Consider the following 21,748-nt stretch of genomic DNA (forward strand, 5'->3'; position numbering starts at 1 on the left):
GCCAGCAGATGTCACATTTACTTGTTTCTTTTAGTGGTCTTAGTTAATGTGTGAGTTTCTTAACTGTTGAATACAGCATATTCAGATGTCATGTCCATGTCACTATGGAAAACTCTATTGTACTTTTGTGTGACTGTGTAAAGACCTACATCTCAGACTAGGAAGCCTGATTTATTTTTTAAGGGTTGAGGGTTTGATTGATATATATCTGTCCATATAAATGGCAGGCATTATGTGGTAATGTCATGGTTAAGTCTTTGTTGCCATAAAAAATGAGAACCTTACATGCACTGGTTGTACTTTGTTACTAACTGGATGTCAAATGGCCTACTACACTGTACTGTTTGTCAGGCGTGGGTGATTTTTTTTCCCCCATATTCAGTATAGTTTCTTTTCTTTTTGTAATGTTACACCACAGCTCAGCAGTGTTGACCTCCATTTTGGACTGATGTTTTGATTTTCCACACTCCTCAATAAAAAAAAAAAAGCCTGGAGATTTTTTTACTGGAGTCGTGGTGCACTTCCGTCAACTAGATCGTTTAGTGTAAGGTGCCGATCTTAGCGGTTTTAACTCCGAGTCAGTCTTTTTCTAGTTTTGCCGTTACAACAATATCAAACATGTTTGATAGTATCGCAAGTCTTTGCGAAATCATAGTCTGTGACTTAACTCTATGACTTGTCTTTAGATGTGAGAGAGTCTTTCAAAAATCTTCTCCAAATCTTTGCAAAATCATACAATGGAAGACTTAAGTCATCTTGGTGCATATTTGACTCAAAATGTAACATCCTTCCCAGGTTTCCAGTAGTGTACAGTAGTACCCCCCCCCCAGTCCTACATCCTCCCAATACACTCCTTCCCCTCTGTCTGTCTCACCCACCTGAACTCTGTGGCCTAGATTTGATAAACTAATTGTGCTCAGCCAATCAAAATCAGGAAGACACCATTACCCAAAGGCACCTGATAGCATTTATATAGGGCAGTGGTTCTCAATACTGCTGCTGTGCTCTTGATCCATGTCGGTTTCATCTTTGAGTGCTTACCACACCCAGTGGAGTTGATTAAGGGCATTTCAAGAACACTAATTTCAATCGGGTGAGTTTTAAGCCGGGATAGATCATAGATATTAAGGGCAAGGAATATTCTAGGAGCATGATCAGGTAGTAGCCGGAAAAGTTGTGGGTCTGATTACCAGCTGCCACTATTGTAACCTTGAGCAGTATAAGTATATATACTCTTTTGATCCCGTGAGGGAAATTTGGTCTCAGCATTTATCTCAATCCGTGAATTAGTGAAACACAGTGAAGTGAAGCACACACTAATCCCGGTGCAGTGAGCTGCCTGCAACAACAGCGGAGCTCGGGGAGCAGTGAGCTCCCCTCGGGGAGCTTGCTCAAGGGCACTTCAGCCATGCCTACTGGTCAGGGTTCGAACCGGCAACCCTCCGGTTACAGGTCCGAAGTGCTAACCAGTAGGCCACAGCTGCCCTAAAGCAAGGCAATTAAACCCACTTGCTCCAGGGAGGCTGGTCCGGTAATAACTGTAAATTGCTTTGGATAAAAGCATCAACCAAATGAATAAATAATAATAAACAATACTTAGAATGCCCTACATCAGTGACTTATCAGAGCTAAAATGTCTTGCTACGGAGTAAGGGCCACATTCTTAAGTACAGTACGGATGTGCTACACCACAAATGTGATATGAAGGTGTAAATCTGTGCTGGATCCATATCAAACCACGTCGGACCTTCCGTCAGAGGTCATTAAGCTTAGGCCCAGTCAGCGTGGTGGCAAGTAGATGACTCATTTAATGAATGGTGTAGTAGTTGTAGCAGTTCAAGTGCTGTAATTTATAAAGGCTCATAATAAAGGACATAAGAGTTCAAGTGCCAAACTGATGAATTGTCATTGCCTTTTATGTTCATACACTTCAACCAAGTATGTTATGACATGAGGGGCATGTGAACATGGCAGCAAATGCAAAACATTACAGCCACTTTAAAACGGGCACTGCACACTTCTCTCCTTCAAATGCATTCCACGGCATCGCATGGGGGCTCTGGAGCAAGAAGAAAGCAAGGTGGGTGGGTGGGTTGATTAAAGCATTTCGAAATGTTTTAAGGTGAACATTGCAGAACACTGGAGTTCAGGTACCACAACAGTATAAGAGCAAACAATAAATAATTATACACCACTTGATACAAAATGTGTACCGATTTAACCATTTTAAATCCAACTCATTCCTTCATTCATTTTACTTCAACACACTGTTCATTCAACACACTGTAAGGACACAGATGGCTTGACTTTTTGTTTTTCATTTCTGTCTTTTATTGACATTAATACTTTTGATAAAGTCCATTAAGGCCAACATCTCCCAACTTCCATTGCAGAATATAGTCCATCTTATATACTGTACATACACTTTGTGGGAAGGATACGAGAACAATAAAGGAAAGGCAAGAGCAGCCATTGACAAATTCTCTATGAATGCACTTTACCACAGTAAAATGTATCGAGAGGCAGATAACAGTAGAGAACTTGTATACAATATCATCCTTTAAAAAAAAAGAATCTGAAATACACTTACACTTCTAATTTTATTTATTTAAGTTCTTTTAATTAATAAAAGGAAAAAAAAAAAAAAAAAAGTTCGGTAAGAAATGGAAAGCACTGGGGGGTCACAATCCTGCCCATTTCAGTGGCCTGTCAGCAAAGCCTACAGTAAAAGTATGGTAAACACCCATCTTTCAAATATTCTTTTAAATTTTTGTATGATTGTGTATGTATACAGACAGTTTACATCTGGCTTAAAAAAAAAAAAAAAAAAAAAAAAAGAAAACGCTTTAAAAAGGAAACAATTTCAACCGACAGAAAAGAAAATGCATTCAAGTTATACACATGCAACCATTCTTCACCCTGTATTAGATAGATATATCTATATATGATGTGTTTGATGCTTTGTACAATGTAAACAGGTGAGCTCAGAAAACCTATCCACCATCCACCCACCTCCCTCTCACAACCTAGAAAAGGGCACCCAAGCCTGTGAGGAACCGAGCAGGACAGAAAGGTGTAGGGCTGGTGTGTGTGTGTGTGTGTGTGTGTGTGTGTCAGAACGCCACAAAGGCAAGCAGGGTGCATGGCCATACACGCTTGCCCACAGCATTCAGGGATGCCCAGTGTGTAGATGTACAGGAAACTGACTTTGAAAAAAAAAATATATATATATTAATGCTTAGCTGGGAAACAAATGGTGTCGCGTCAGGGTGCTTCAGTATGCATCAAAATGAACAGTCAGGACAAACATTACAGAGATGCTCTTTTCAAATATAACTTAGTCAATGTTCAATTAATGCTCGCTCCAAACAAAACCACAACAATTCATTCAAGCAAGCAGGCCCCACACAGCGTTTCTGTTAAGGAAACCGTTGGAGTGGGCAAGTCTTGCAGACTTTAAAGTGCAGACCGACTGCCACAACCTGAGGAAGGGTTATCATAGGCCAGCTGGTCATGATTGACAGGAGGTTGGGAGGGGAAACAGGCAGAGGGGAAGATCCAGCGATTCCTTAATGAGTTTGAGCAACCTGCTCACACATCCACCCCAGAACACATAAAAATAAAGAAAAATTTACACTCATAATATGGCAACATATTGATACAAACACACTTTGAGCACACACAGCCCTCACAGATAAAAAGCATACGGATTTCATTTTTTTTGTTGCACATTGCCCATATATATATATAGTCCCAATCCCATTCCTCCCTCCCCAGATCACACAGACACATCCATCATACATGCACGCGCACACACACACCCTCCCCACACTAGACCTCATCATCACCCTCTCTGTTCTTATAGATTGGCATGTTCATGCGGTGAAAAGTGGGCACCCAGCGGTTGTCGTGGAGGCCCACGTTGCAGCCAGGCGCGTCCTTGTGGGCCCCCCGACAGCACATCCAGTAGCCGGGGCCGTAGGGCATGGCCTGGCAGTAGGGCTTGTGGTGCCAGCGGCAGAGCGACACATCGCCCCGCCGGTAGTGCCTCTTGCACTGCTTGCACGGGTCGTCGCGGTACCGCGGCTCCGACACCCAGCGCGAGTCGGTGGGCCGCACGTCGTAGCTCTCGATGACCGACTTGAAGTAGCGGCAGGTGCACTTGAGGGCGGCCAGGGCCTGGGTGGGCAGCAGGCTGAAGATCTGGACCAGCACGTGGTGCGGCAGCACGGCCAGGTAAGGCTGGGGCTCCAGGAGCTGCTGGATCTTGAAGCGCATCTCCAGGAACTCGTGCGAGACCTGCCGGCGCAGGGGGAACGTTGCCGCCTCGCGGCCCGTGCTGTCGCTGTCCTCCTCCCCGTCGTCACCATGACAGCCTATGCCCTCGCCACCAGTCACATGATCACTGCAATCATTGTCCACACCTGTGTGCAAAGTCTGTGCCTTTCCTGCAAGAGCAGGCGACTGCGGCGCTTTTGATATCCTGGATGAGCCCTCAAATTGAGAGTCCCGAGGCTTGGGGGGAATTGTGGCATCCACAGTTACGCATATTTTGGGGTGGGTCATAGTCTCTGTGTGATGGGGTGTTTTCCGTTCAGACAGAGGCTGAGGTGGAGACTGTCTGAAGAACAGCATGCCTGGCATGGGCTCCTCAACCTCGATTGTGCCAGGCAGCTCGGGGGCAGGAAACTGCAGACGCTCCAAGTCCTTCTCTGCTCTTTTCCTCGTATCTAGGACTCTGCTCTCCATCTGAGCTAGCTGGGCCTCGCTGGTCTTGTCCACTCTCTCTACTACCACAGGGGGCTCACAGGGGGGAGGTGAGGTCAAGGACTCAGATTGGGATTTGGGCTGGTTGTTCCCCTCCACTGACGGCCCTTCAACTAGATGCTGATTGTCCACCTGGCTGTCAGCGGGCGATTCTGGCTGCGTTGGGGCCTGATAAGGCTCCGAGCCGGCCAGCAGGACGCGAGCCACGTTACGGCGCAGGCTGTTGTTGCGGGAAAGCTCGCCTGACTCGCGAGAGCTCTGCCTTTTCAGACACTCCGACTCTAGCCGGGCCACCATGTCCAGCACCCGCACACTCTCCGACTCCTCCTGACCCTCCACCGACTCCACCACTTTGGGCTCTGGTATGGGTGGGGGGGATTTTGGCAGCGTGATGGTGCTGGAGTTGCGGGAAACAGGCTTCGAGTCCATGTGTTGGTCGCCATTTGCCAACTGCTCCAGTAAGGCCACCATTTCCACCACAGAGACCATCCTGCCTCCTTCGTCCCCTTCCACTTGTGGCAATCCCTCTTCCGAGTCGCCGGCACAGTGAGCTGGTGTCTCGCACAGAGGGACTGGGGGAGGCAGCCTCCCTGGATTTTGTGTTCTCTGGATGTCTGGGCTTTTCGTTTTGTCCGTTTTGCCCAGCCGCCGACGCTTGGCCAGCGAGCCACCTTCACCCCAGCAGCCCTTGCTCTTCATCGAGCACGTCACGCGAGTATCCTGTTGACCTCCCTCTCCCACCGGCGCAGCGTCACCCACCCCCCGCCCGCCGTCGACGTCGTTCGACCTCCCACGCTGCCGACCGGCAAAGATGGCGATCTTCTCCTTGGTGTTGCCTGGCTTGATGACCGCCCAGATGTCCAGGGGCCCGTCGCCGTCCTCGCTCTGGTATATCCGCAGCGAGGCTTCGTTCTCCAGCCCCGCAGGGGACGCCAGGAGCAGTAGGGAGCTTGTGAGGGCCACCTTTGCAGGCACCAGGGGGTTCCCTTTGCCCTTTCGTGCTGCCCAGGAGCTGCTCAATTTGTTGTTGTTGTTGTTGTTGTTGGTGGTGTTTGTGTTGTTGGTGTTGTTGTTGTTGGCGGAGGAGGAGGAACAGTGGAGCGTGTTGGTAGAGAGGACACCGAGTGGACAGCGGCTGGCTGAGCCGCCGCCAGACGAGGGCACCAGAGGGCAGGGCGCGCGCAAGCCCCACTCAGGCTTGAGCGCCCCCTGCTGGTCCACGTGCAGGCCGCAGGGGCCCTCCACCACAGACTCCTTCTTCTGGGGGTTGGGGTATGGCTTGAGGTGCATGCTTGCTAACCTGCACACAAAAGAGCAACACGGGGACACAAACACAGAATTAGGAGTCTGTAACCGTATTCATACTACATAATTAAAATAAAGAGAACTCGGGGTTTCGTGGTAATGTTGTTGAAGCCTTGAGTTTACACCAAGACACAAAATCTAAAGCATACAGCAAACTCTGGATTACTAAGAAGTGACTTAAGGATTAACATATATACTGTGTATAATTTATTTATTTTATATATATATATATATATATATATATATATATACTATATATATATATATATATATATATACATACTATACACACACACACACACACACACACTATCTATATTATATTATACACACACACACATACATACATATACATATACACACACACACTATTTACTTTATCAGGCCAAACAAGCTGTAGACAGTAGGTTGTCCCTTATTTTGCCAAAGTTATGCACTGTGGGCATTAAACACTTAAAGTCAGTGTTTGAACTCCATTGACCAACAGAGTGTGATGGTGAGAAAATAAACTGTGGGAATGAAAAAAAAATGTAGTGTGGGCTCAATGTAGCGCTATGTCTGTACAAGGAAGAGAATACTAGTAGTATTTCCATAATATAATAAGCTGCAAAACTACAGTTTATATGCCTTGCCACCCAACATCAAGCTGACTTACTGGAAACTGGTTGCAATAAGGAACCACCCACAGCTCCAACAGCCAACCACACTCTTTCACAGCAAATACTGTAATCGCTAATTATACTAAACACAGGCTGTGTGCACGCCACAGTAATTCGAAGCGAGCTTTACAAGTGTCAATCTAGCTGGTGCGCTTCGAGCAGCATGCCTATAGGAGTTGGCCGGAATATGGAGACAGATTGATGGCTTCGCCCCGGACGGAGGGGGAACAGGACTAGCGCCTGAGGGGCGCTGTGGACGCCCCCATACCCAAATGTCTCATTCTCTCCAGCCAAAAGCCATCCACTCCTCCTCCTCCTCCTCCTACCCACTCACCCATTCCCTTCTGCACTTACATGCAGCTTCATGCTCAACCCACACAGTAGGATACTGGAGCTCCTAGTAAAGCTTGCGTGGAGAATTTGGAGTTGGATATGTGTGGTTTTCTACAAATTCTCTAAAAGAATCTACAGCATTTGTTTTCAAGGAGAACCGTAAAGGGCGCTCAGCTAAGGAGTCTCTGATCAGTTCCAGAGGTAGGCAGATCCTTATGTAAGACATGTAGCCTGAGTGTAATGCAATATAGCATAATATGATGAAATCAGCCCTTATAAAAAACATCCAGTTAAGGCTTGTTGAAATTTGGATTTCTACATTACATGAGAACACAGCCAAGCCCCCCCCCCCCACACACACACACACACATCTTTTTTTCCTTCTTTCTCTCCTCCACTCTCCGAGTGTTTCTCTCTTGCACATGTCTTAGAGATGACAGAAGTCACACTAGACCTGCTAATGGCTCACAAAAGGCCCTCCTGTTCCTCACCACACACACGCCACCCAAGGCTAGACACAGCTGGGCTCTTACACAATCACTACCTTACCACATGCATTTACACTTACACACATGGACACACACTTTCACACGGACATGCAAATGTGTGAGAATATGAGTGAGGGCATCCAACAATGAACAAGTTCTCTTAAATGTAGTAGGGCTGTTGTGTCGTCCTGTTAATAGCTAAATCAACTATGAACTACATGAGCTATATCTGTCTGCCTTTGGTAAAGTTTATTAGAAGACTGTGCATCACTAATGTAGTGTAATGCACCTAGTATGTTCCGGAATTGTGTAAACAAGAGTTCAATTGTGCAGTTCACATGACTTCACTCACTAGTAACAATCTATTCCTCACTGGCACACAACCTGAAGCATTCTAACAAGTACGCATCTCTGACACACAAATACAGAGTGGAATAGATATCGATATACACACACTTCATTTTTCTCTCCCACACACCTTGCAACTGTACGTGTGCATAAGTGTGAGTGTGTGACAGAGTGTATGTAAGAGTGTTTGCGAGCGAGAGAAGAGAGAGAGAGAGAGAGAGAGAGAGAGAGAGAGAGAGAGAGAGAGAGAGAGAGAGAGAGAGAGAGAGCGCATGTGTCGGTGATGGAGACAGCCCTGGCTTGAAGCAGGCAGCCTAAAGTGCTTATAAGGCATTCCTCCTCTGCAGATCCCAGCCTAATAATGGGGACAGTGGAGAGAGGACGGGGGCAGGCGGGGGGTGCAATCTCACGTGACCAAATCAGGGATGGCATTCTTCAAAGTGTGTGTCTGAATGTGTGTGAGGACAAGTTATTCGAGGGCAAGTCACGAGGGACACACACACACACACACACACACACACAAATTAGTGGGTGGCTTTGAGGGGCTGTGGTCTCCAATTGGGCACCCAGCACCGGTCATGGAAAATTGCATGCCACAAGCAGAGTGTGGCCAGTTGGTGTGTCCTTGGAAGGCCAACAAACAACCCTGCCACCCCCAACCCCCAAACACACACAGATTCACACTCACTCTCACAGAGCACACACAGAGCCAAGACACCTCTCGAATTTGCAGAATAAGCAGAAAAGAGCAGTTTATTGAGCCTAGATGATATTGTCGTTTTGCCATTATTGAGGGAGAATGAATTGGAGACCAAAAACAACACGAAACCCCAAAGTGGGGCAACAAGCAAGCACGCTGCGCCGGCAGTGGCTTGCGTGTCCATGGAGACAAGACTTGCATTTCCTGGCACAGGTCCTCACTCTGACTTCCTATGCTTGCCAGCTTGCTTGAGCCTGTACAGTGTACACACACACACACAGATTCTTTCTAGGGGCCCTCTGGGTCAAACCAGTGCTTTTCCATGCCTCAAAAGGGAAAAAAAAAAAAAAAAAAAAAGTCAGCTTAAAGCAGTGAGAGTAATCCCTCAGACTTACCCTGTGCCATACTACAGTAGCACGTGAACACTGATCACTAGAGCGGAGCTATTAGGACTTCAAGAGTGTGTGTGTGGGTGTGATTGTGTTTTTAAGGGTCAAGATTTTTTTGCTGCCACAAGAATTCTCCCCATTTGGATGTTGGCGTGTTTGTATGCACTCAGAAGCAACACAAAAGGAGGTCAATGTGCGACACAACCGCATTTGTTAGCATATTTCCAGAGCATTTAAAGGGAAGAGTGTTCTCTTGACACACCATTATGCTTGACACGTTGTGTTGTTGTGACACACTATTGAACATTTAATGACCACGAATCAGCACCAGTCGGGTCAGATCACGGGCCCGGCAGGTTTTTTTTTTTCTAAGAGCGCCTGCATGCAGCACCGCTGTGCCGGGCCTGGTCTCGGCACCACTGGACTTCCCTGGCCGGCCAGTCTCTGCTCCGCTTTACTCAACCTGGCAGCCGCGAGCAGGCCCACCCAGATCATGTCTCGTCTCTCTACCCCCCTCCCCCCATCTTTTTTGCTTCGTTTCATTTTGCTTCTGTCCATTCAGATAGCCTTCTTGATCCCTCGTCCATTTCAAACTTGTTTATTTCTGTATTTAACTACTTCTCCATCCTGCTGCTGCCTTGCTTTGCTTTTAGGTGCTCACCATTCGCCTCTCCCCAGTTTCTCTTCCCCTAGCAGTCTCCCAATCCCTCCCCCCTCCTGTGCAGCACCCCCTAGAAACCTCGCTCACCTCACAAATAGAGACCAAAACATGTGTCAGAGCAAATAGGAATTGAAGCATAAAGAGGGGTGCAGGGTAGGGCAAGAGGGTGGAGTTGCATGACGGGGCATTATGTAAAAGACAAACAAACAAATCAACAAGCAAAAACACAGACAGATGCTACAGCCCTGGACAAGCAAGTCAAGCGACGGAGCTAAGCAGAGATGACCTCATCAACAGACTCTGCGCTGCTTCGATTATTAACTCGATCCCTTCTCCCGATCCCTCGCCCTCACTCCACCCTACATGACTCTCTCCCCCCCCCGCCCCCACTGTAGGAGGCCAGCCAGGGAACCTGTCCAACATGAGGGGAAAGAGGGGGGAGCAGGGAGAAGTCAGAACAAGCAAAAGAACGGAAAAAAAGGATGAAGTCACTATCGCGGAGCCTCGGCTCCAATTATTCTGTAACACTGTGTTCTTCCTGCATCTGGGCCCTCGGCACGCGCCTCTACATGTGTTCCCCACACAGGCAGGCAAAGCAGCAGGCAGAGAGGCAGGCAGGCGTGGCACAGTGCCTTAGAACGCACAGGCAGGAGAGCGCCGCGGGGGTGGGGGGGTTGTGGATGGTGTGCGTTTGTGTGTGTGTGTGTGTGTGTGTGTGTGTGTGTGTGGTGGTGGGGGGGGGTAATTATGGATGAGGTAACAGCTCTGGCTTTAGCTCAGGCTCCTCATATATGTGCAAACAGAGTACAGAGGAGGAGGGGAAAATAAGGGGGGGGAGATCTATCTAAGGTGTGTGTGTGTGTGTTTCAGTTCTGCCATCAGTTCCCTTAGCAACATTGTGGTCCGAAGGAGAACAAATTCTAAAAAACACACACACGACAGAAGTCTTGTTCCTTGCTAATATAAATCACCGAGTGGGGTCAGAGTCCATAGGGATGATTACTAGACAGAGAGCAAACAAGCCCGAAAGGGCAGGACAGTCTGGCAAGGAGAGGCGGAGAAGGAGAGGCTGCCAGTGGAGGCAGGGCCCTGGACTCGAGACTCTGACTCGGCCTCCAACTCACCTCCAGTCTAGTTGGGCTTTGCAGGATGACTTCCGTGGGTCCTGGTAAGGGGCTGGGCTGAAATAGCTGATTGATTCACATTTCTGGGGCATGAGGTCCCTCCCTCCAGCACAGCGGGACAGGACGCTCCCACAATGCACTTCTTCAGGGAGAGGATCAGAGACTCCAACTACTGCAAGGAAAAAAAAAAAAAAGAAACGTGATCAGATAATGTTATGGTGTGCATATGCAGGTGGAAGTGTGTCATCACCTCAACGGCAAGTCATAGCCAACCAATACAACGCCTCCCATAATAGTAGGCTACCTATGCTTTCAAATGCGATGTAACAGTCTGTAAATGTAAAATAAACTTAACCGTCTGTAATTGACAATAAACTAACATCTCTCATATACAACACACTAGCTTTGTAAAGACTAGCTGAATTTGCACACCAAACCATTCCAACCACATCTCACTGGAAACCCATTACCAACCACAGGCCCCCCACCAACTCCCACACACACAGAAAGTCTGCTGCTGGAGGGACCGCCACGTCCTTCTGCTGATTCAGGATGCCCACTCCACTCAACCCTAGCAGTCCAGTCCACTCACAGCCTCAGGAAGGGATATCGAGAACATTTACTTCCAAGGATGGTTGGTGTGTGTGTGTGTGTGTGTGTGGGTCTCTTGGCAGAACCAGTTGGTCTGCATTTGCATGAGTCGTGACCTGGAAAAACAGGTGAGATGGGGCAGATCAAGTCAAATCACAGTCATCAAGGTGAAGTCACTCAAATGCAGGGCCCTCATGCTGGTCGGACAGGAATGTGCTTTAATAAAGCAACTTCTCAACAAAAGGCAGCACAGGCTCCATCACAGCCAGGGACAATGTAAATGGGAGCGACCCATGAATAACAAAGCTCTGCAGACTCTTCCTCCAGCCCACCCTTTAGTTATGTAACGTGAAAGGCATGCCACTCCAAGCATCTCCGATATATACAGTGGAATACATACTAGGAGCACCTGAACCTGTAAATCAACTAGCAGGAGGTACAGTGACATGGTAATTGATTTGAAGACTAAACATGTTGAGGCTATCGCATAGGCTGTAGACTGATGAAGACGAACTGTTTCACTGGATAGTGGAGAGAAGTGTGTGTGTGTGTGTGTGTGTGTGTGTGTGTGTCTTTCAAAACCTTGCAACCATCTGCCCAATAAATCCAACTTCTGCCAAAATTCCTTTTACAAGAGATCAAGCCACACAAAAAGCTAAATTGAGGCTCATGTAAGTTACTGTACGGTGCAGTAAGCGTCTTTATAAGTGCTCTTTCCACGTAGGTGTGTGCCAGCGCTTCCTGCTTCGCCTGCCATGATATATCCCCTCAAGCAGCGTCCATATCTCTCTCACACACACACACACACACAGGGTCCATTCTTCCCGCTAGCCCTTTCTAAAACAGCGAGGGGACAGGGGAGGAGATGAGATGAGGGGGCAGTACGGAGAGGGATACATTTTTAGTCAGTGTTTCACAGGCGGATGAATGCAACACATTATTTCCCTTCCCACAGAGGAATGAGAGGTGGTATTGAAAAGGGCTCGATAGAGCACTCTGGCAAACTCCCACCGAGACTATTCCTCTGCTCTCTCTCTCTCTCTCACACACACACGAAGAGTTTTGTTTTCAAAGAGATATGCGAGCCATGAACGGCTGATAAGTCTGAACAAAAGCAGCTTTGGGCAACAGTAGCCAACAAGAAGAGTGGTGGTAGTGGGCTGATGCCTGTTAACCATCCAGTCACCCACGACACACACACACACACACAGGATTCCACTGCACACAAACATGATTAGAGAGTCTCAACAAAGGGGTATTGGAATGACTAGCGGATAAGGGAACATCCTTTCTTTCTCCTTTCTCTCGTTCCCTCCCTCCCTCTCTCTCTTTTTTTTGCTCCCTCTCTCTTGTGCCAATCAGGCTTTATGAGAATGTTGTGCAGCAAATCCTCAGCCCCAACTCTGACATGCACATTTGGGTCACTCCGTCTAGCAAGCACAGTCACACACACACAGAAAGCCCTTACTGCAAAACTATAGGGGCCAACACCATATTCTCCCCTTCAGGCCACATCACAACGCATTCTTAGCTCTGCCGAGAATCCAAAAAGAGCAACTATTTAACAACACAGCGAGGCATGTCTGCTCACTTTGGGCTGCCAGCCCTTAGCCTAGTTGCCCCAATGAAAGAATGTGCCCTTCTTGGTCTCTGCAGTCACAGAACCCCCCACACACACACACTTCCAAAATTGTACTTACATATTTCCTAACCATTCTTCGTCACAGACCATTCATGTTCAAATTCCTCACAATAAAGTCTAGCACAGTGGTCCATTGTGGTGTCGCACAACCGAAGGAGTGTGTGGTGTGTGCTTCAGCTCAACTCTCTGTGTGTGAGTGTGTGTGAGAGAGCGAGAAGGTGAAAGCATGCAGATCAATCACACACACACACACGTGGTAGAACTAGTCCGACAGACACCTTGACTATTTGACCTAAACAGCTGGTCCTGGTGGCGACTGCACACACTGACACACACACACACACACACACACACACACACACAACACCATTCAGGAGCACGTGTTTGTCTGCAGCAGGAACAAATAAAGGAAGTGTGAGGTTCAGCCAATGGGCAGTCCAGGGTCCGCTCATGTCTATATAAGGAAAGGATAATCAATACATCGGGCTGGGATGGGACCGAGTCTAGATTATGCAGATGAAGTGACAGACAAGCCCAAACACTCCCACAACTGCACGTGCTCACACAGTCAAACACTCACACCTAGTGTTTACCTCAGAGCTCACACACACCCCTAATGTTTCCCCAAAACCTTCACAGATTAAGAATCAGTGAAATACACAAACAACCACCAATTAGCACAACTACTCCAAAAAACACACACAAAAAAAAAAAAACAGACAAACACACAAATAACTAGGCTAGAGAAGCACACACTAAACAAGCAGAATGACTATCACACCTTCACAATCAACTCAGGCTTCCAGCACAACAGAACACACTGACAGGATGAGCTGCGAAACAAACAGCACAACACAAAGACGCAGGATACTTGACATGTTTTGGCATCTCACAAGGTGACAGGCACCAGTCAACTGAACACACAATTGCCATTAAATCAGCCCATGCTTCTCCTGTCACAGAGTCAGGACATAGCGCAAGCAGGCAAGGCATGTGCATGTTGAACATTCCCCTCAATCTCCTTGTTGGCAGGGGTGTGTGTGCGTGTGTGTGTGTGTGTGGTGTTCTCAGACTTCATGGATAACTTCCTTTTACCTGGTCTTACTCAAGCTTTCCACAAACAATGACTTTAGAAGTGTGTGTGTGGAGGGGTAAGGGGGATGAAGGGGTGCGGTCAGTCAAGCCACAGTCAGTTTCACAATGTCCTTCCCAAACATTCACTGGACAACTCCCCCTTACTAAACACTTCCTTACAAGATAGGAACATCCCTTTTACTGGACGCTTGTCTGAGGTTTCCATTAGGGATGGTCCGCCACAGTTTCTTAGAATCTGTGAAAAAATTATAAGATTTATGAATGACTGCTTAGAGATAGCGGTGCAATAAATGACATGAATTATAGTCTTCCCTGCTTTTCGATCATAATTTTCTCCCCCAAGGAATCTCAGAATGCAATGCATCTCTACCACAGATACGACAGACCTGGACAAAACGCCGTTTCTAAACAGCCATACTGACAAGCTCTTATCAAACCTAGCAGAGAAAACCGCTAAAGCAGGATTCCTCTCGATCACAACTTTTTCAAGGCCTCCAAGAGAAAAGCCACTTATCAAAACATTCCCAAAACAAGTCCTAAACAATACACACTCCACTTAGTCCCGCTCTTCCCAAGGCTCTTCGCGGGCAACGCTGCACAGAACCCTAAAATAAGCCCTGGCTAAACACTTCAGGGCCAGCCAGCAGAACGCCTTCTACGGCACCACTCTGGGAAACACCCCAAAACCACTCAGCCCTGAAGGACTCCATCCCAGACGTTTCCTGTGAAAAGGCCCTCTGACACTAAACTGACATGAATGACATGAGTGACTTGACACAGTTCTCCGAAGCTTGAGAATGGGCCCTGTGAGCCACTCCTGATATGAGCTTGCCTAGCTAGCTGCCTTCCCCTGGAGAATATTTGAGATGTGCCTTTAAAAAATAAGGCACTTAAATAAGGCACTCAAAATCAACAAAGCTGAGGTCTCTCGAAAGCTCACTCCCAGCAACCTGGACCCGTTCCGACGACCCACCCCTACTAATCAGCCAAAGACACAGGCCACGTGTTCAGACGGTCAGACAGAGAGAGACAGACAAGAGACAGACAGACAGACAGACAGACAAGAGAGACAGACAGACAGACAGACAAGACAGACAGACAGACAAGAGACAGACAGACAGACAAGAAACAGACAGACAGACAAAAGAGAGACAGACAAAGACAGACAGACAGGCAGACACAAAGAGACAGACAGACAGAGAGACAAGAAACAGACAGACAGACAGACAGACAGACAGACAGACAGACAAGAGAGAGAGACAGACAGACAAGAAACAGACAGACAAGAGAGAGAGACAGACAAACAGACGAGAGACAGACAAGAGAGACAGACAGGCAGACACAAGAGACAGACAGACAAGAGAGACAGACAGACAAGGACAGACAGACAGACAGACAGACAGACAGACAGACAGACAAGAGACAGAGACAGACAGACAGAGACACCCACACAAACTCCTTAAGGATGATCTGGAAACGGAGTTAACTGCTAGGGGAAAAGAGACAGACGAAGCCCCCCGCTACTTGGTGTGGCCGAAACGGAAACTTGTGGAAGTGTGGGAGATGATGTGCAGTCTTGGGTGACTAACCCTGGCCGACGGGCTGAGATCATGGCTCCGCCGGGCCTGGCCCGCGGTAAACAGAGCACAGAGTGCAGATCAAAGGCCCACCACGACACACAGCCACAGAGCACAACAGCCCCATGTGGGGCATAGCCCAAGCAAGCACAGTGTTACCACGGGAGACATAGCCACCGTCCCAAACACATGCATCTCACTGACAGGGATGGCGCCCAGTCTAAAGGCTAGTCCTGCTCTGTCCAACTCAGCAGTCAGTTGCTTCAGAGCAGCCAATGGCAAACAGACAATATGCTCCCCACTTGCGTGCATGGATGATGTCGAGCAAAGCATGAAAACGAGCAAAACGGGCAATGTGCCAACGAACATTACACTACTCTCAAAAGAGGCCACAGGTTCTCGTAACATGCAACACACACCAGCCTCTTATGCAGAACAACAGGCACCTCCGGGCATTTGCGCGTTGCTAGATGGGTTGCTTGTTTTAGGAAGATGCCCCGTCCCACTCGCTCACTCACACGGGAAAGGCTCAGGTCACTCCCCAGAGCTCGAGTGAATATTAAATGACACGACGGCTGCCAGCACTGTAGCGAGGAAGCGAGCCAAGCATTTCCCCATCCGACCGTGTTAACACTGTAAAGGAAAACGTAATCAGAAAGCAGAGATTGGGGGCATGTGCAGCGTGTAGGGTTGCAGAAGGGCTGTTACGCAACGCAACTCAGCATCACACTACACTATGCTGGCAAGGGATAAACTTGGGACAAGCATGGACCCAGTCGTGAGCACGTTTCTGTTTTCACACAAGCCTCTCTCTGATCTCCGACAGGCGAGTTACAGCATCCATGGCAGCTGCACCCATTTCGAGCCCGCGAGTGTTCCCTCCCTACCCCCCAACCCCTCCTTCGGTTGCATGGCTCCCATCGCTTGTTAGCCAGCACAGTTAAAAAAAAAACTAAACAAAAAAAAACACTCATGACCATTCAACGATTGCGTAACAGCACTCTGGCACTCATAAAACTCTGATCTCGCTCGGTGCCACTTAAAAAGTACAAATATGACTTAACTGTTCACTAGCTGTCAACCGACAGGAACACTCGAGTGATGTCACTCCCCAAAACGAAGGCCTTTATCTGAAGAGGGTCTTTGTTGTGTACGGCCATAAATCACCACCAGATCGGGTTACGTATGGCGCACCATGTGCAATCTGACATAAGCGTAGGCAGCTGAAATTTAAAGCACATGTTGGGAAGCACACTGGAGGAGGCCTATGTATGGCCCAGGCAGTGTGTTTTGTATGTTATGTCATAGAAGAGGGACAGCACCTGTGTGCAAGTGCTGGTTTCCAGTAACCGAAGAGCTCTGTTATACTGAAAGACAATCATTTCTTCTCTGGGAACACTCACTGCCCTTTGTGAGCACTTATGATGCATAAATCATTTGCCACTTTTAAAAGTTCACCTTGACAAACAAACAATAAAAAAAGGTGCATTTCCTAGCCAAAAGTGCTCAGCATGGTTCCCGTCCAGCTGCTAATGTTCAGTTGCACGCCTTTGGCCGCTGCTGTGCCGTTCTGTGGAAATGCTGCATGCATTACACAACAGCGTAGATGCCAGAGCACAACACGAATCAGGTATCGGCATAGAGCCGCAGAGCTCTCTGGAAGAGAATGGCCATCACCAGGGCAACCGGCTCCCAGTAAAAAACCTGTCTGCTGGCCAGCAATTAAGCCGCCCAGCAATTCGGCCCTCAAAAACTAGATCAAAATCGATCAGTCATATCGTAGCAGAAGTGAGGCTGTTCCATACCGCTGATGCAAGTTCCAATGGTCCCCTCAATTCCCCCGACACCTTACAGAAGAATTCCACATCTCTGCAGAGAACTTCACACTTGTTCAGTAATTGCTTCTTGGAAAGGAGTTGACAGTGGTGGTGGTGGGGGCAAGTTGAGTTTGGAGAGCTGAAGGTGAGTGGTTACCCCTGCTGCTGCTGCTGAGCTATGTATGTGCGCACTCCATCTTTGTCAAGCACAAATCAGAGTTGCCCAACACCAAACCAAGAATAGCAAAGGCAGGTCAAAGAGATGCGTGCACCCTCGCCCACCCACACAAGACACAGACAATACATCCGATCCAGCTGCCCATCTAAAACAGTATTTTTCGCCATGCTGGATTTTATATGATGGCTACGCCGCAAATCCCACAACACACACATATGTGTTTTGGTCTGTGTTTCTGTGGGAGAGAGAGAGTGTGAGTGAGTGTGTGTGTGTGTGTGTGTGTGTGTGTGTGTGGGGGTTAATGTCAAACCTGTTGGGCTGCATCAAGACCAGGCAACTTTCTTCTCCCTTGCTGAAATTGGATATGTGAGCACACCTTGTGCAAACAGGCAGGAGATCGTTTTCCGGGGCAAATTCCTTGCTGCCCCCCTCCTCAACCTGCCCTTGCTGCCCCTCCATCTTCTTGATCTCCATCTCAAGTCAAGACACTAATGCACATTTTGCTGTGACTGGGTTTCTAATGTGTCCCATTTAGAGTGCGAGTCTAAAATATATCAACACGAGAGGGATCCAATCTCTCTCGTCCTTTCCCTGGAATGCATCGAAGCTCTGCTGAACACACCCTGGAACAAAGAGCATGTGGCTGCGTGCGTGTGCGTGCGTGCGCGCGCATGTGTGTGTGTGTGTACTGAATTGGTAAGTTTTCACCCTGGAAGGTATGGAAACCTTGGCAGAGGCATTATGTCAAACGGTGAAATACTTTAAGCACCAACACTTGTGTTGATAGGAACGCTTTTCATCGTGATTTGGTAAGCAGCACTTGGTAAAGAAGTTGGGTGTGGTGGGTGGGGGAACTTCAAAAACAGCTTCACATCCGAAACATCACTTTGGCCAAGCCAACGCAGACAGTCTCAACAAGTCGGAAGTGCAGCGTTTAAAGCTTCTCCAACACACATATTGCACACTGCTCTCTCCCCACATACACAGCACACTATCCCATCTCCCCTGTCATCCCCCAACACACACACCAAGACCCTGGCAGTTGGGTTAGCCCCTTGAGCCGTGGATCTGCCCAAGGTTTCTTCCTTGGTAAGGGAGTTTTCCTTGCCCCTGTTGGTCTTAGGTGCTCCTTGTTGGTGCCCCCACCCAATCCCAATCCTCCCCCACCTTTTTTATGCAGCCCTTGCCACTTAATCTACTAAACCCCTCTTCTACTGCACTTTTACCCCCATTAATGCACAAATAGGCTGACACCAGACATAATTTCACTGCATTTCTTACTTCCAGTAACTATATGCATGTGACAATAAACTTCCTTGTATCCTTGTAAAGAATCTCTTATCTGGAGAACGAGGGGCTTGTCACGACACGTCGCGCCTCTCTCTCTCTCTCTCTCTCATTTCCACCCTGACCGCCACCACGCCAAGCGCCTCTCAAAGGCAATCAAACGGCCCATTCGGCACTGGGGCGCTGCACCTTCAGTGTCGACTCCCATGCAGTCTGCTGGGAAAGGAAAAGGCCTCACTGGCAGCAGAGTGGCCAAACAGGTTTCCCATGGCTGGGCAGTCCAGCTGTCAGACGGGGAAGGATCAGGCAGCACCAGAAACAGGTGGTGGGGTCAGGCAGGCAGGCGGTTCGACAGCCGCAAATGAGTAACCTCACTGGGGGCCGCAATTTACCGACTGTGCGGAAATGCAAAGCCGACGCCATGTGTATTTAAAGGCTGAAAACGGGAGACATCCCTAAAACAAGGGACCAAAACAAAACAATTGTGTGTTGGCAGGCTGATTTGAACAATCAATAGTTACCACAAACAAAGTTCTGATTAGCCAAAAAGGCCTAGTGGCATTAGTAAATGGATACTGCATGACCACAAATGTCAATTAAATGGTACAATGAATGTAATGTTTGCAGTAGATGAGTAAACACTGATTAAAAACAGTGTTTGGCAACTACTGATGAGAAGTTGACTAAGAGCAGCAGTTCATGCTTTTCAATTCAGTTCATGAATCACGAGAGATGCTAAATGTATGACCTCAAAACATCTGCAAAGGTGACTCACCACAATGCTTACACATGCACTATTGTGGAAAATGGTCAGTTATTGGAACAGCTATTACCACAAGTTATAATCACAGAAATTAGATAAAATGATCAAGTCATCTTTATACTAGGCTACTCTAAGTAAGTATGTTTAAATCCTTAAAGAGTGCTGTTTGTTTGTTGTTTAGTCAATTGACTTGTTAATCACAGGCACATTTAAGTTCAAAGTTTGGCTAACGACCAACAAAGTGTGACTCAGACTCCGTGTACCATATCTATGCCGTGTACAATGAAGTTTGGCTGTCCACAACAAGCAGCTGTTTTGATTTCCAAAACATCCGTCACCTCTAAAGCCAATCACTCACTGGGCGTGTTCCCAAGGTAATTTCAGTCACTGCGCCAGGCTGGGGAGGTAAACGCACACAAAGTCCAGGCCCAATGGACGGTAAACAAAGGTGTCTGTGTGAAAGCGTGACTTTGAAGTGCCATAAACTCATTTTGGCTACGTGTGAACCGACTGGGTGGCGCATGATGGCTGGCCCGAGCTAGAACGAGGAGGAAGTGCACGAAGAACACTGCGGCTTAAACTCTCACGGGAGAGCAGCACACACCGCGGTCTGTGCACTGACCTGATTCAACTGACTGCAAAGCCTACAGAGCAACATCAGTATGATTCCATGAGAAACGGGGCTCAGTGAGACTTCTCAAAGCTGGGAAATCCTGTGTAATGGTCTCAACTTAGTAAAGCTACCAACCATAGCCATACCCCCACCCCCAATGCCCCGACTAATCATTCATAGACCAAAACAGACAATGAATAGCAGGCAGTTCATTTGCATTTCTGAGGCTGAAAATGGAAGTTACTTCAAGTAAGGAAGTAAGTGCACTGCTTGTTGGCGTCAAGACAAACCTGGCTTGCTACCAGACCAGCAACAACCCTTAGGTGAAGGAAGCAATGCAGCTGCAAAAATAGCTTAAACATAGTTCAAAGCACACTACACAAACAAACGTCTTTGCAGGCACATCTCAAACACCAGCAGTCATCATGTCTATGCAATATTTCGATAAACACTCATCAAAGCTTGTCGAAATACAGTGTAAAGACGCTCGCTCCCTGCCTCGGTTGTAACGAGTAGTCTAACGTTAAACTGATCCAGGCAGACAACCATGATATGGTGGAATGCTCTGACTAGCATTAATCGTGTTGAGTCACAACAAGTCAACTAAAGCACCCTAGACACGGTCTTATAATGTTACTGTTAATTATAATGTTAAAGCCATTTGCCAGCGCTAGTCTTACCGCGCCCTGCAATTTGAACAGCTGACCACCTTGCTAACTAGCTTATAGGCTAGCTTTTCAGCTCCAACTTGGCCGAGTTTTTCTGTGGTCCTGAGGCTAGACTTGGCTAAGACTGCTTAGCTCGCTAGCAAACAAACCATTAAAACCTGAACGTCCAAGCCTGTCATCATGGACCTGTCGCTAGGATTAATAATTACATTCCATATATCCGACAAGATAAAGATTTAAAGGATGACATTCAAAATCGATTATTGCACCTAGAGCGTGCTAATTAGCCAAGGGTCTTTTCACAGATGAAGAAATGGTAGCCAACGTTAGCTAAAAGCAATGATGTTTAAGTCAAGCTGACCTGAGCGAAGAGTAGGACAAACTTAATGTTCACAGTCTTCTTGACGAATAGGTTCGCGCAACACTGCAGACGTCCTCTTTTATCCTGGCCATTTAAAAGAAAAATAATGTGTTCATAGTATTTTAAGTGTCTGTCAACGACTTTGAGCTGTCTAACGTTACTAGTGTATCGCTCGGCGTTAACTTGCTCCTTGGATTGCAAACAACTCTCGCTGTACGTAGCTAGCATAGGCTTCATATAAAGCGCAGCGTAATGACGTACACCACAGGGGCACGTTCATTGGCGAAAAGACACGAATATGAATACTGACAGTAGAATCATTTATAGGCTACAATAAAACCTTTAATGTCTGAGACGGTTGCAGTGAAAATGGCCCAAATGT

General features: G+C 47.5%; 1 protein-coding gene across 4 annotated transcripts; it reads right to left on the minus strand.

The window, feature by feature from the left end:
- Positions 1-2,302: 2,302 nt before the first annotated feature.
- On the minus strand, positions 2,303-21,561 carry fbxo34 (F-box protein 34). Of its 4 annotated transcripts, none has more exons than XM_048270809.1 (3): positions 21,367-21,561; positions 10,775-10,943; positions 2,303-6,067 (listed from the first exon to the last, which is right to left on the minus strand). In XM_048270809.1, the coding sequence occupies exons 2-3, from the start codon at positions 10,864-10,866 to the stop codon at positions 3,832-3,834; spliced, it is 2,328 nt and encodes a 775-aa protein (XP_048126766.1). In that variant the 5' UTR covers positions 10,867-10,943; positions 21,367-21,561; the 3' UTR covers positions 2,303-3,831. The 4 variants fall into 4 exon arrangements, with proteins under 4 accessions (XP_048126766.1, XP_048126763.1, XP_048126765.1 ...); XM_048270806.1 differs by having other exon boundaries at positions 10,775-10,946; XM_048270808.1 differs by lacking the exon at positions 21,367-21,561 and adding an exon at positions 17,985-18,647 and having other exon boundaries at positions 10,775-10,946.
- Between the last annotated feature and the right edge of the window lie 187 nt (positions 21,562-21,748).

Source organism: Alosa alosa, chromosome 19 (genome assembly GCF_017589495.1).
Source record: "Alosa alosa isolate M-15738 ecotype Scorff River chromosome 19, AALO_Geno_1.1, whole genome shotgun sequence".
NCBI lineage: Eukaryota > Metazoa > Chordata > Actinopteri > Clupeiformes > Clupeidae > Alosa > Alosa alosa.

Excerpts from the sequence above, each read along its gene's own strand:
- fbxo34 (XM_048270809.1), bottom strand. The coding sequence starts at position 10,866 with ATGCCCCAGAAATGTGAATCAATCAGCTATTTCAGCCCAGCCCCTTAC. Across the intron at positions 6,068-10,774 it reads AAAGCCCAACTAGACTGGAG|GTTAGCAAGCATGCACCTCA; the intron begins GTGAGTTGGAGG and ends TTTTGTGTGCAG.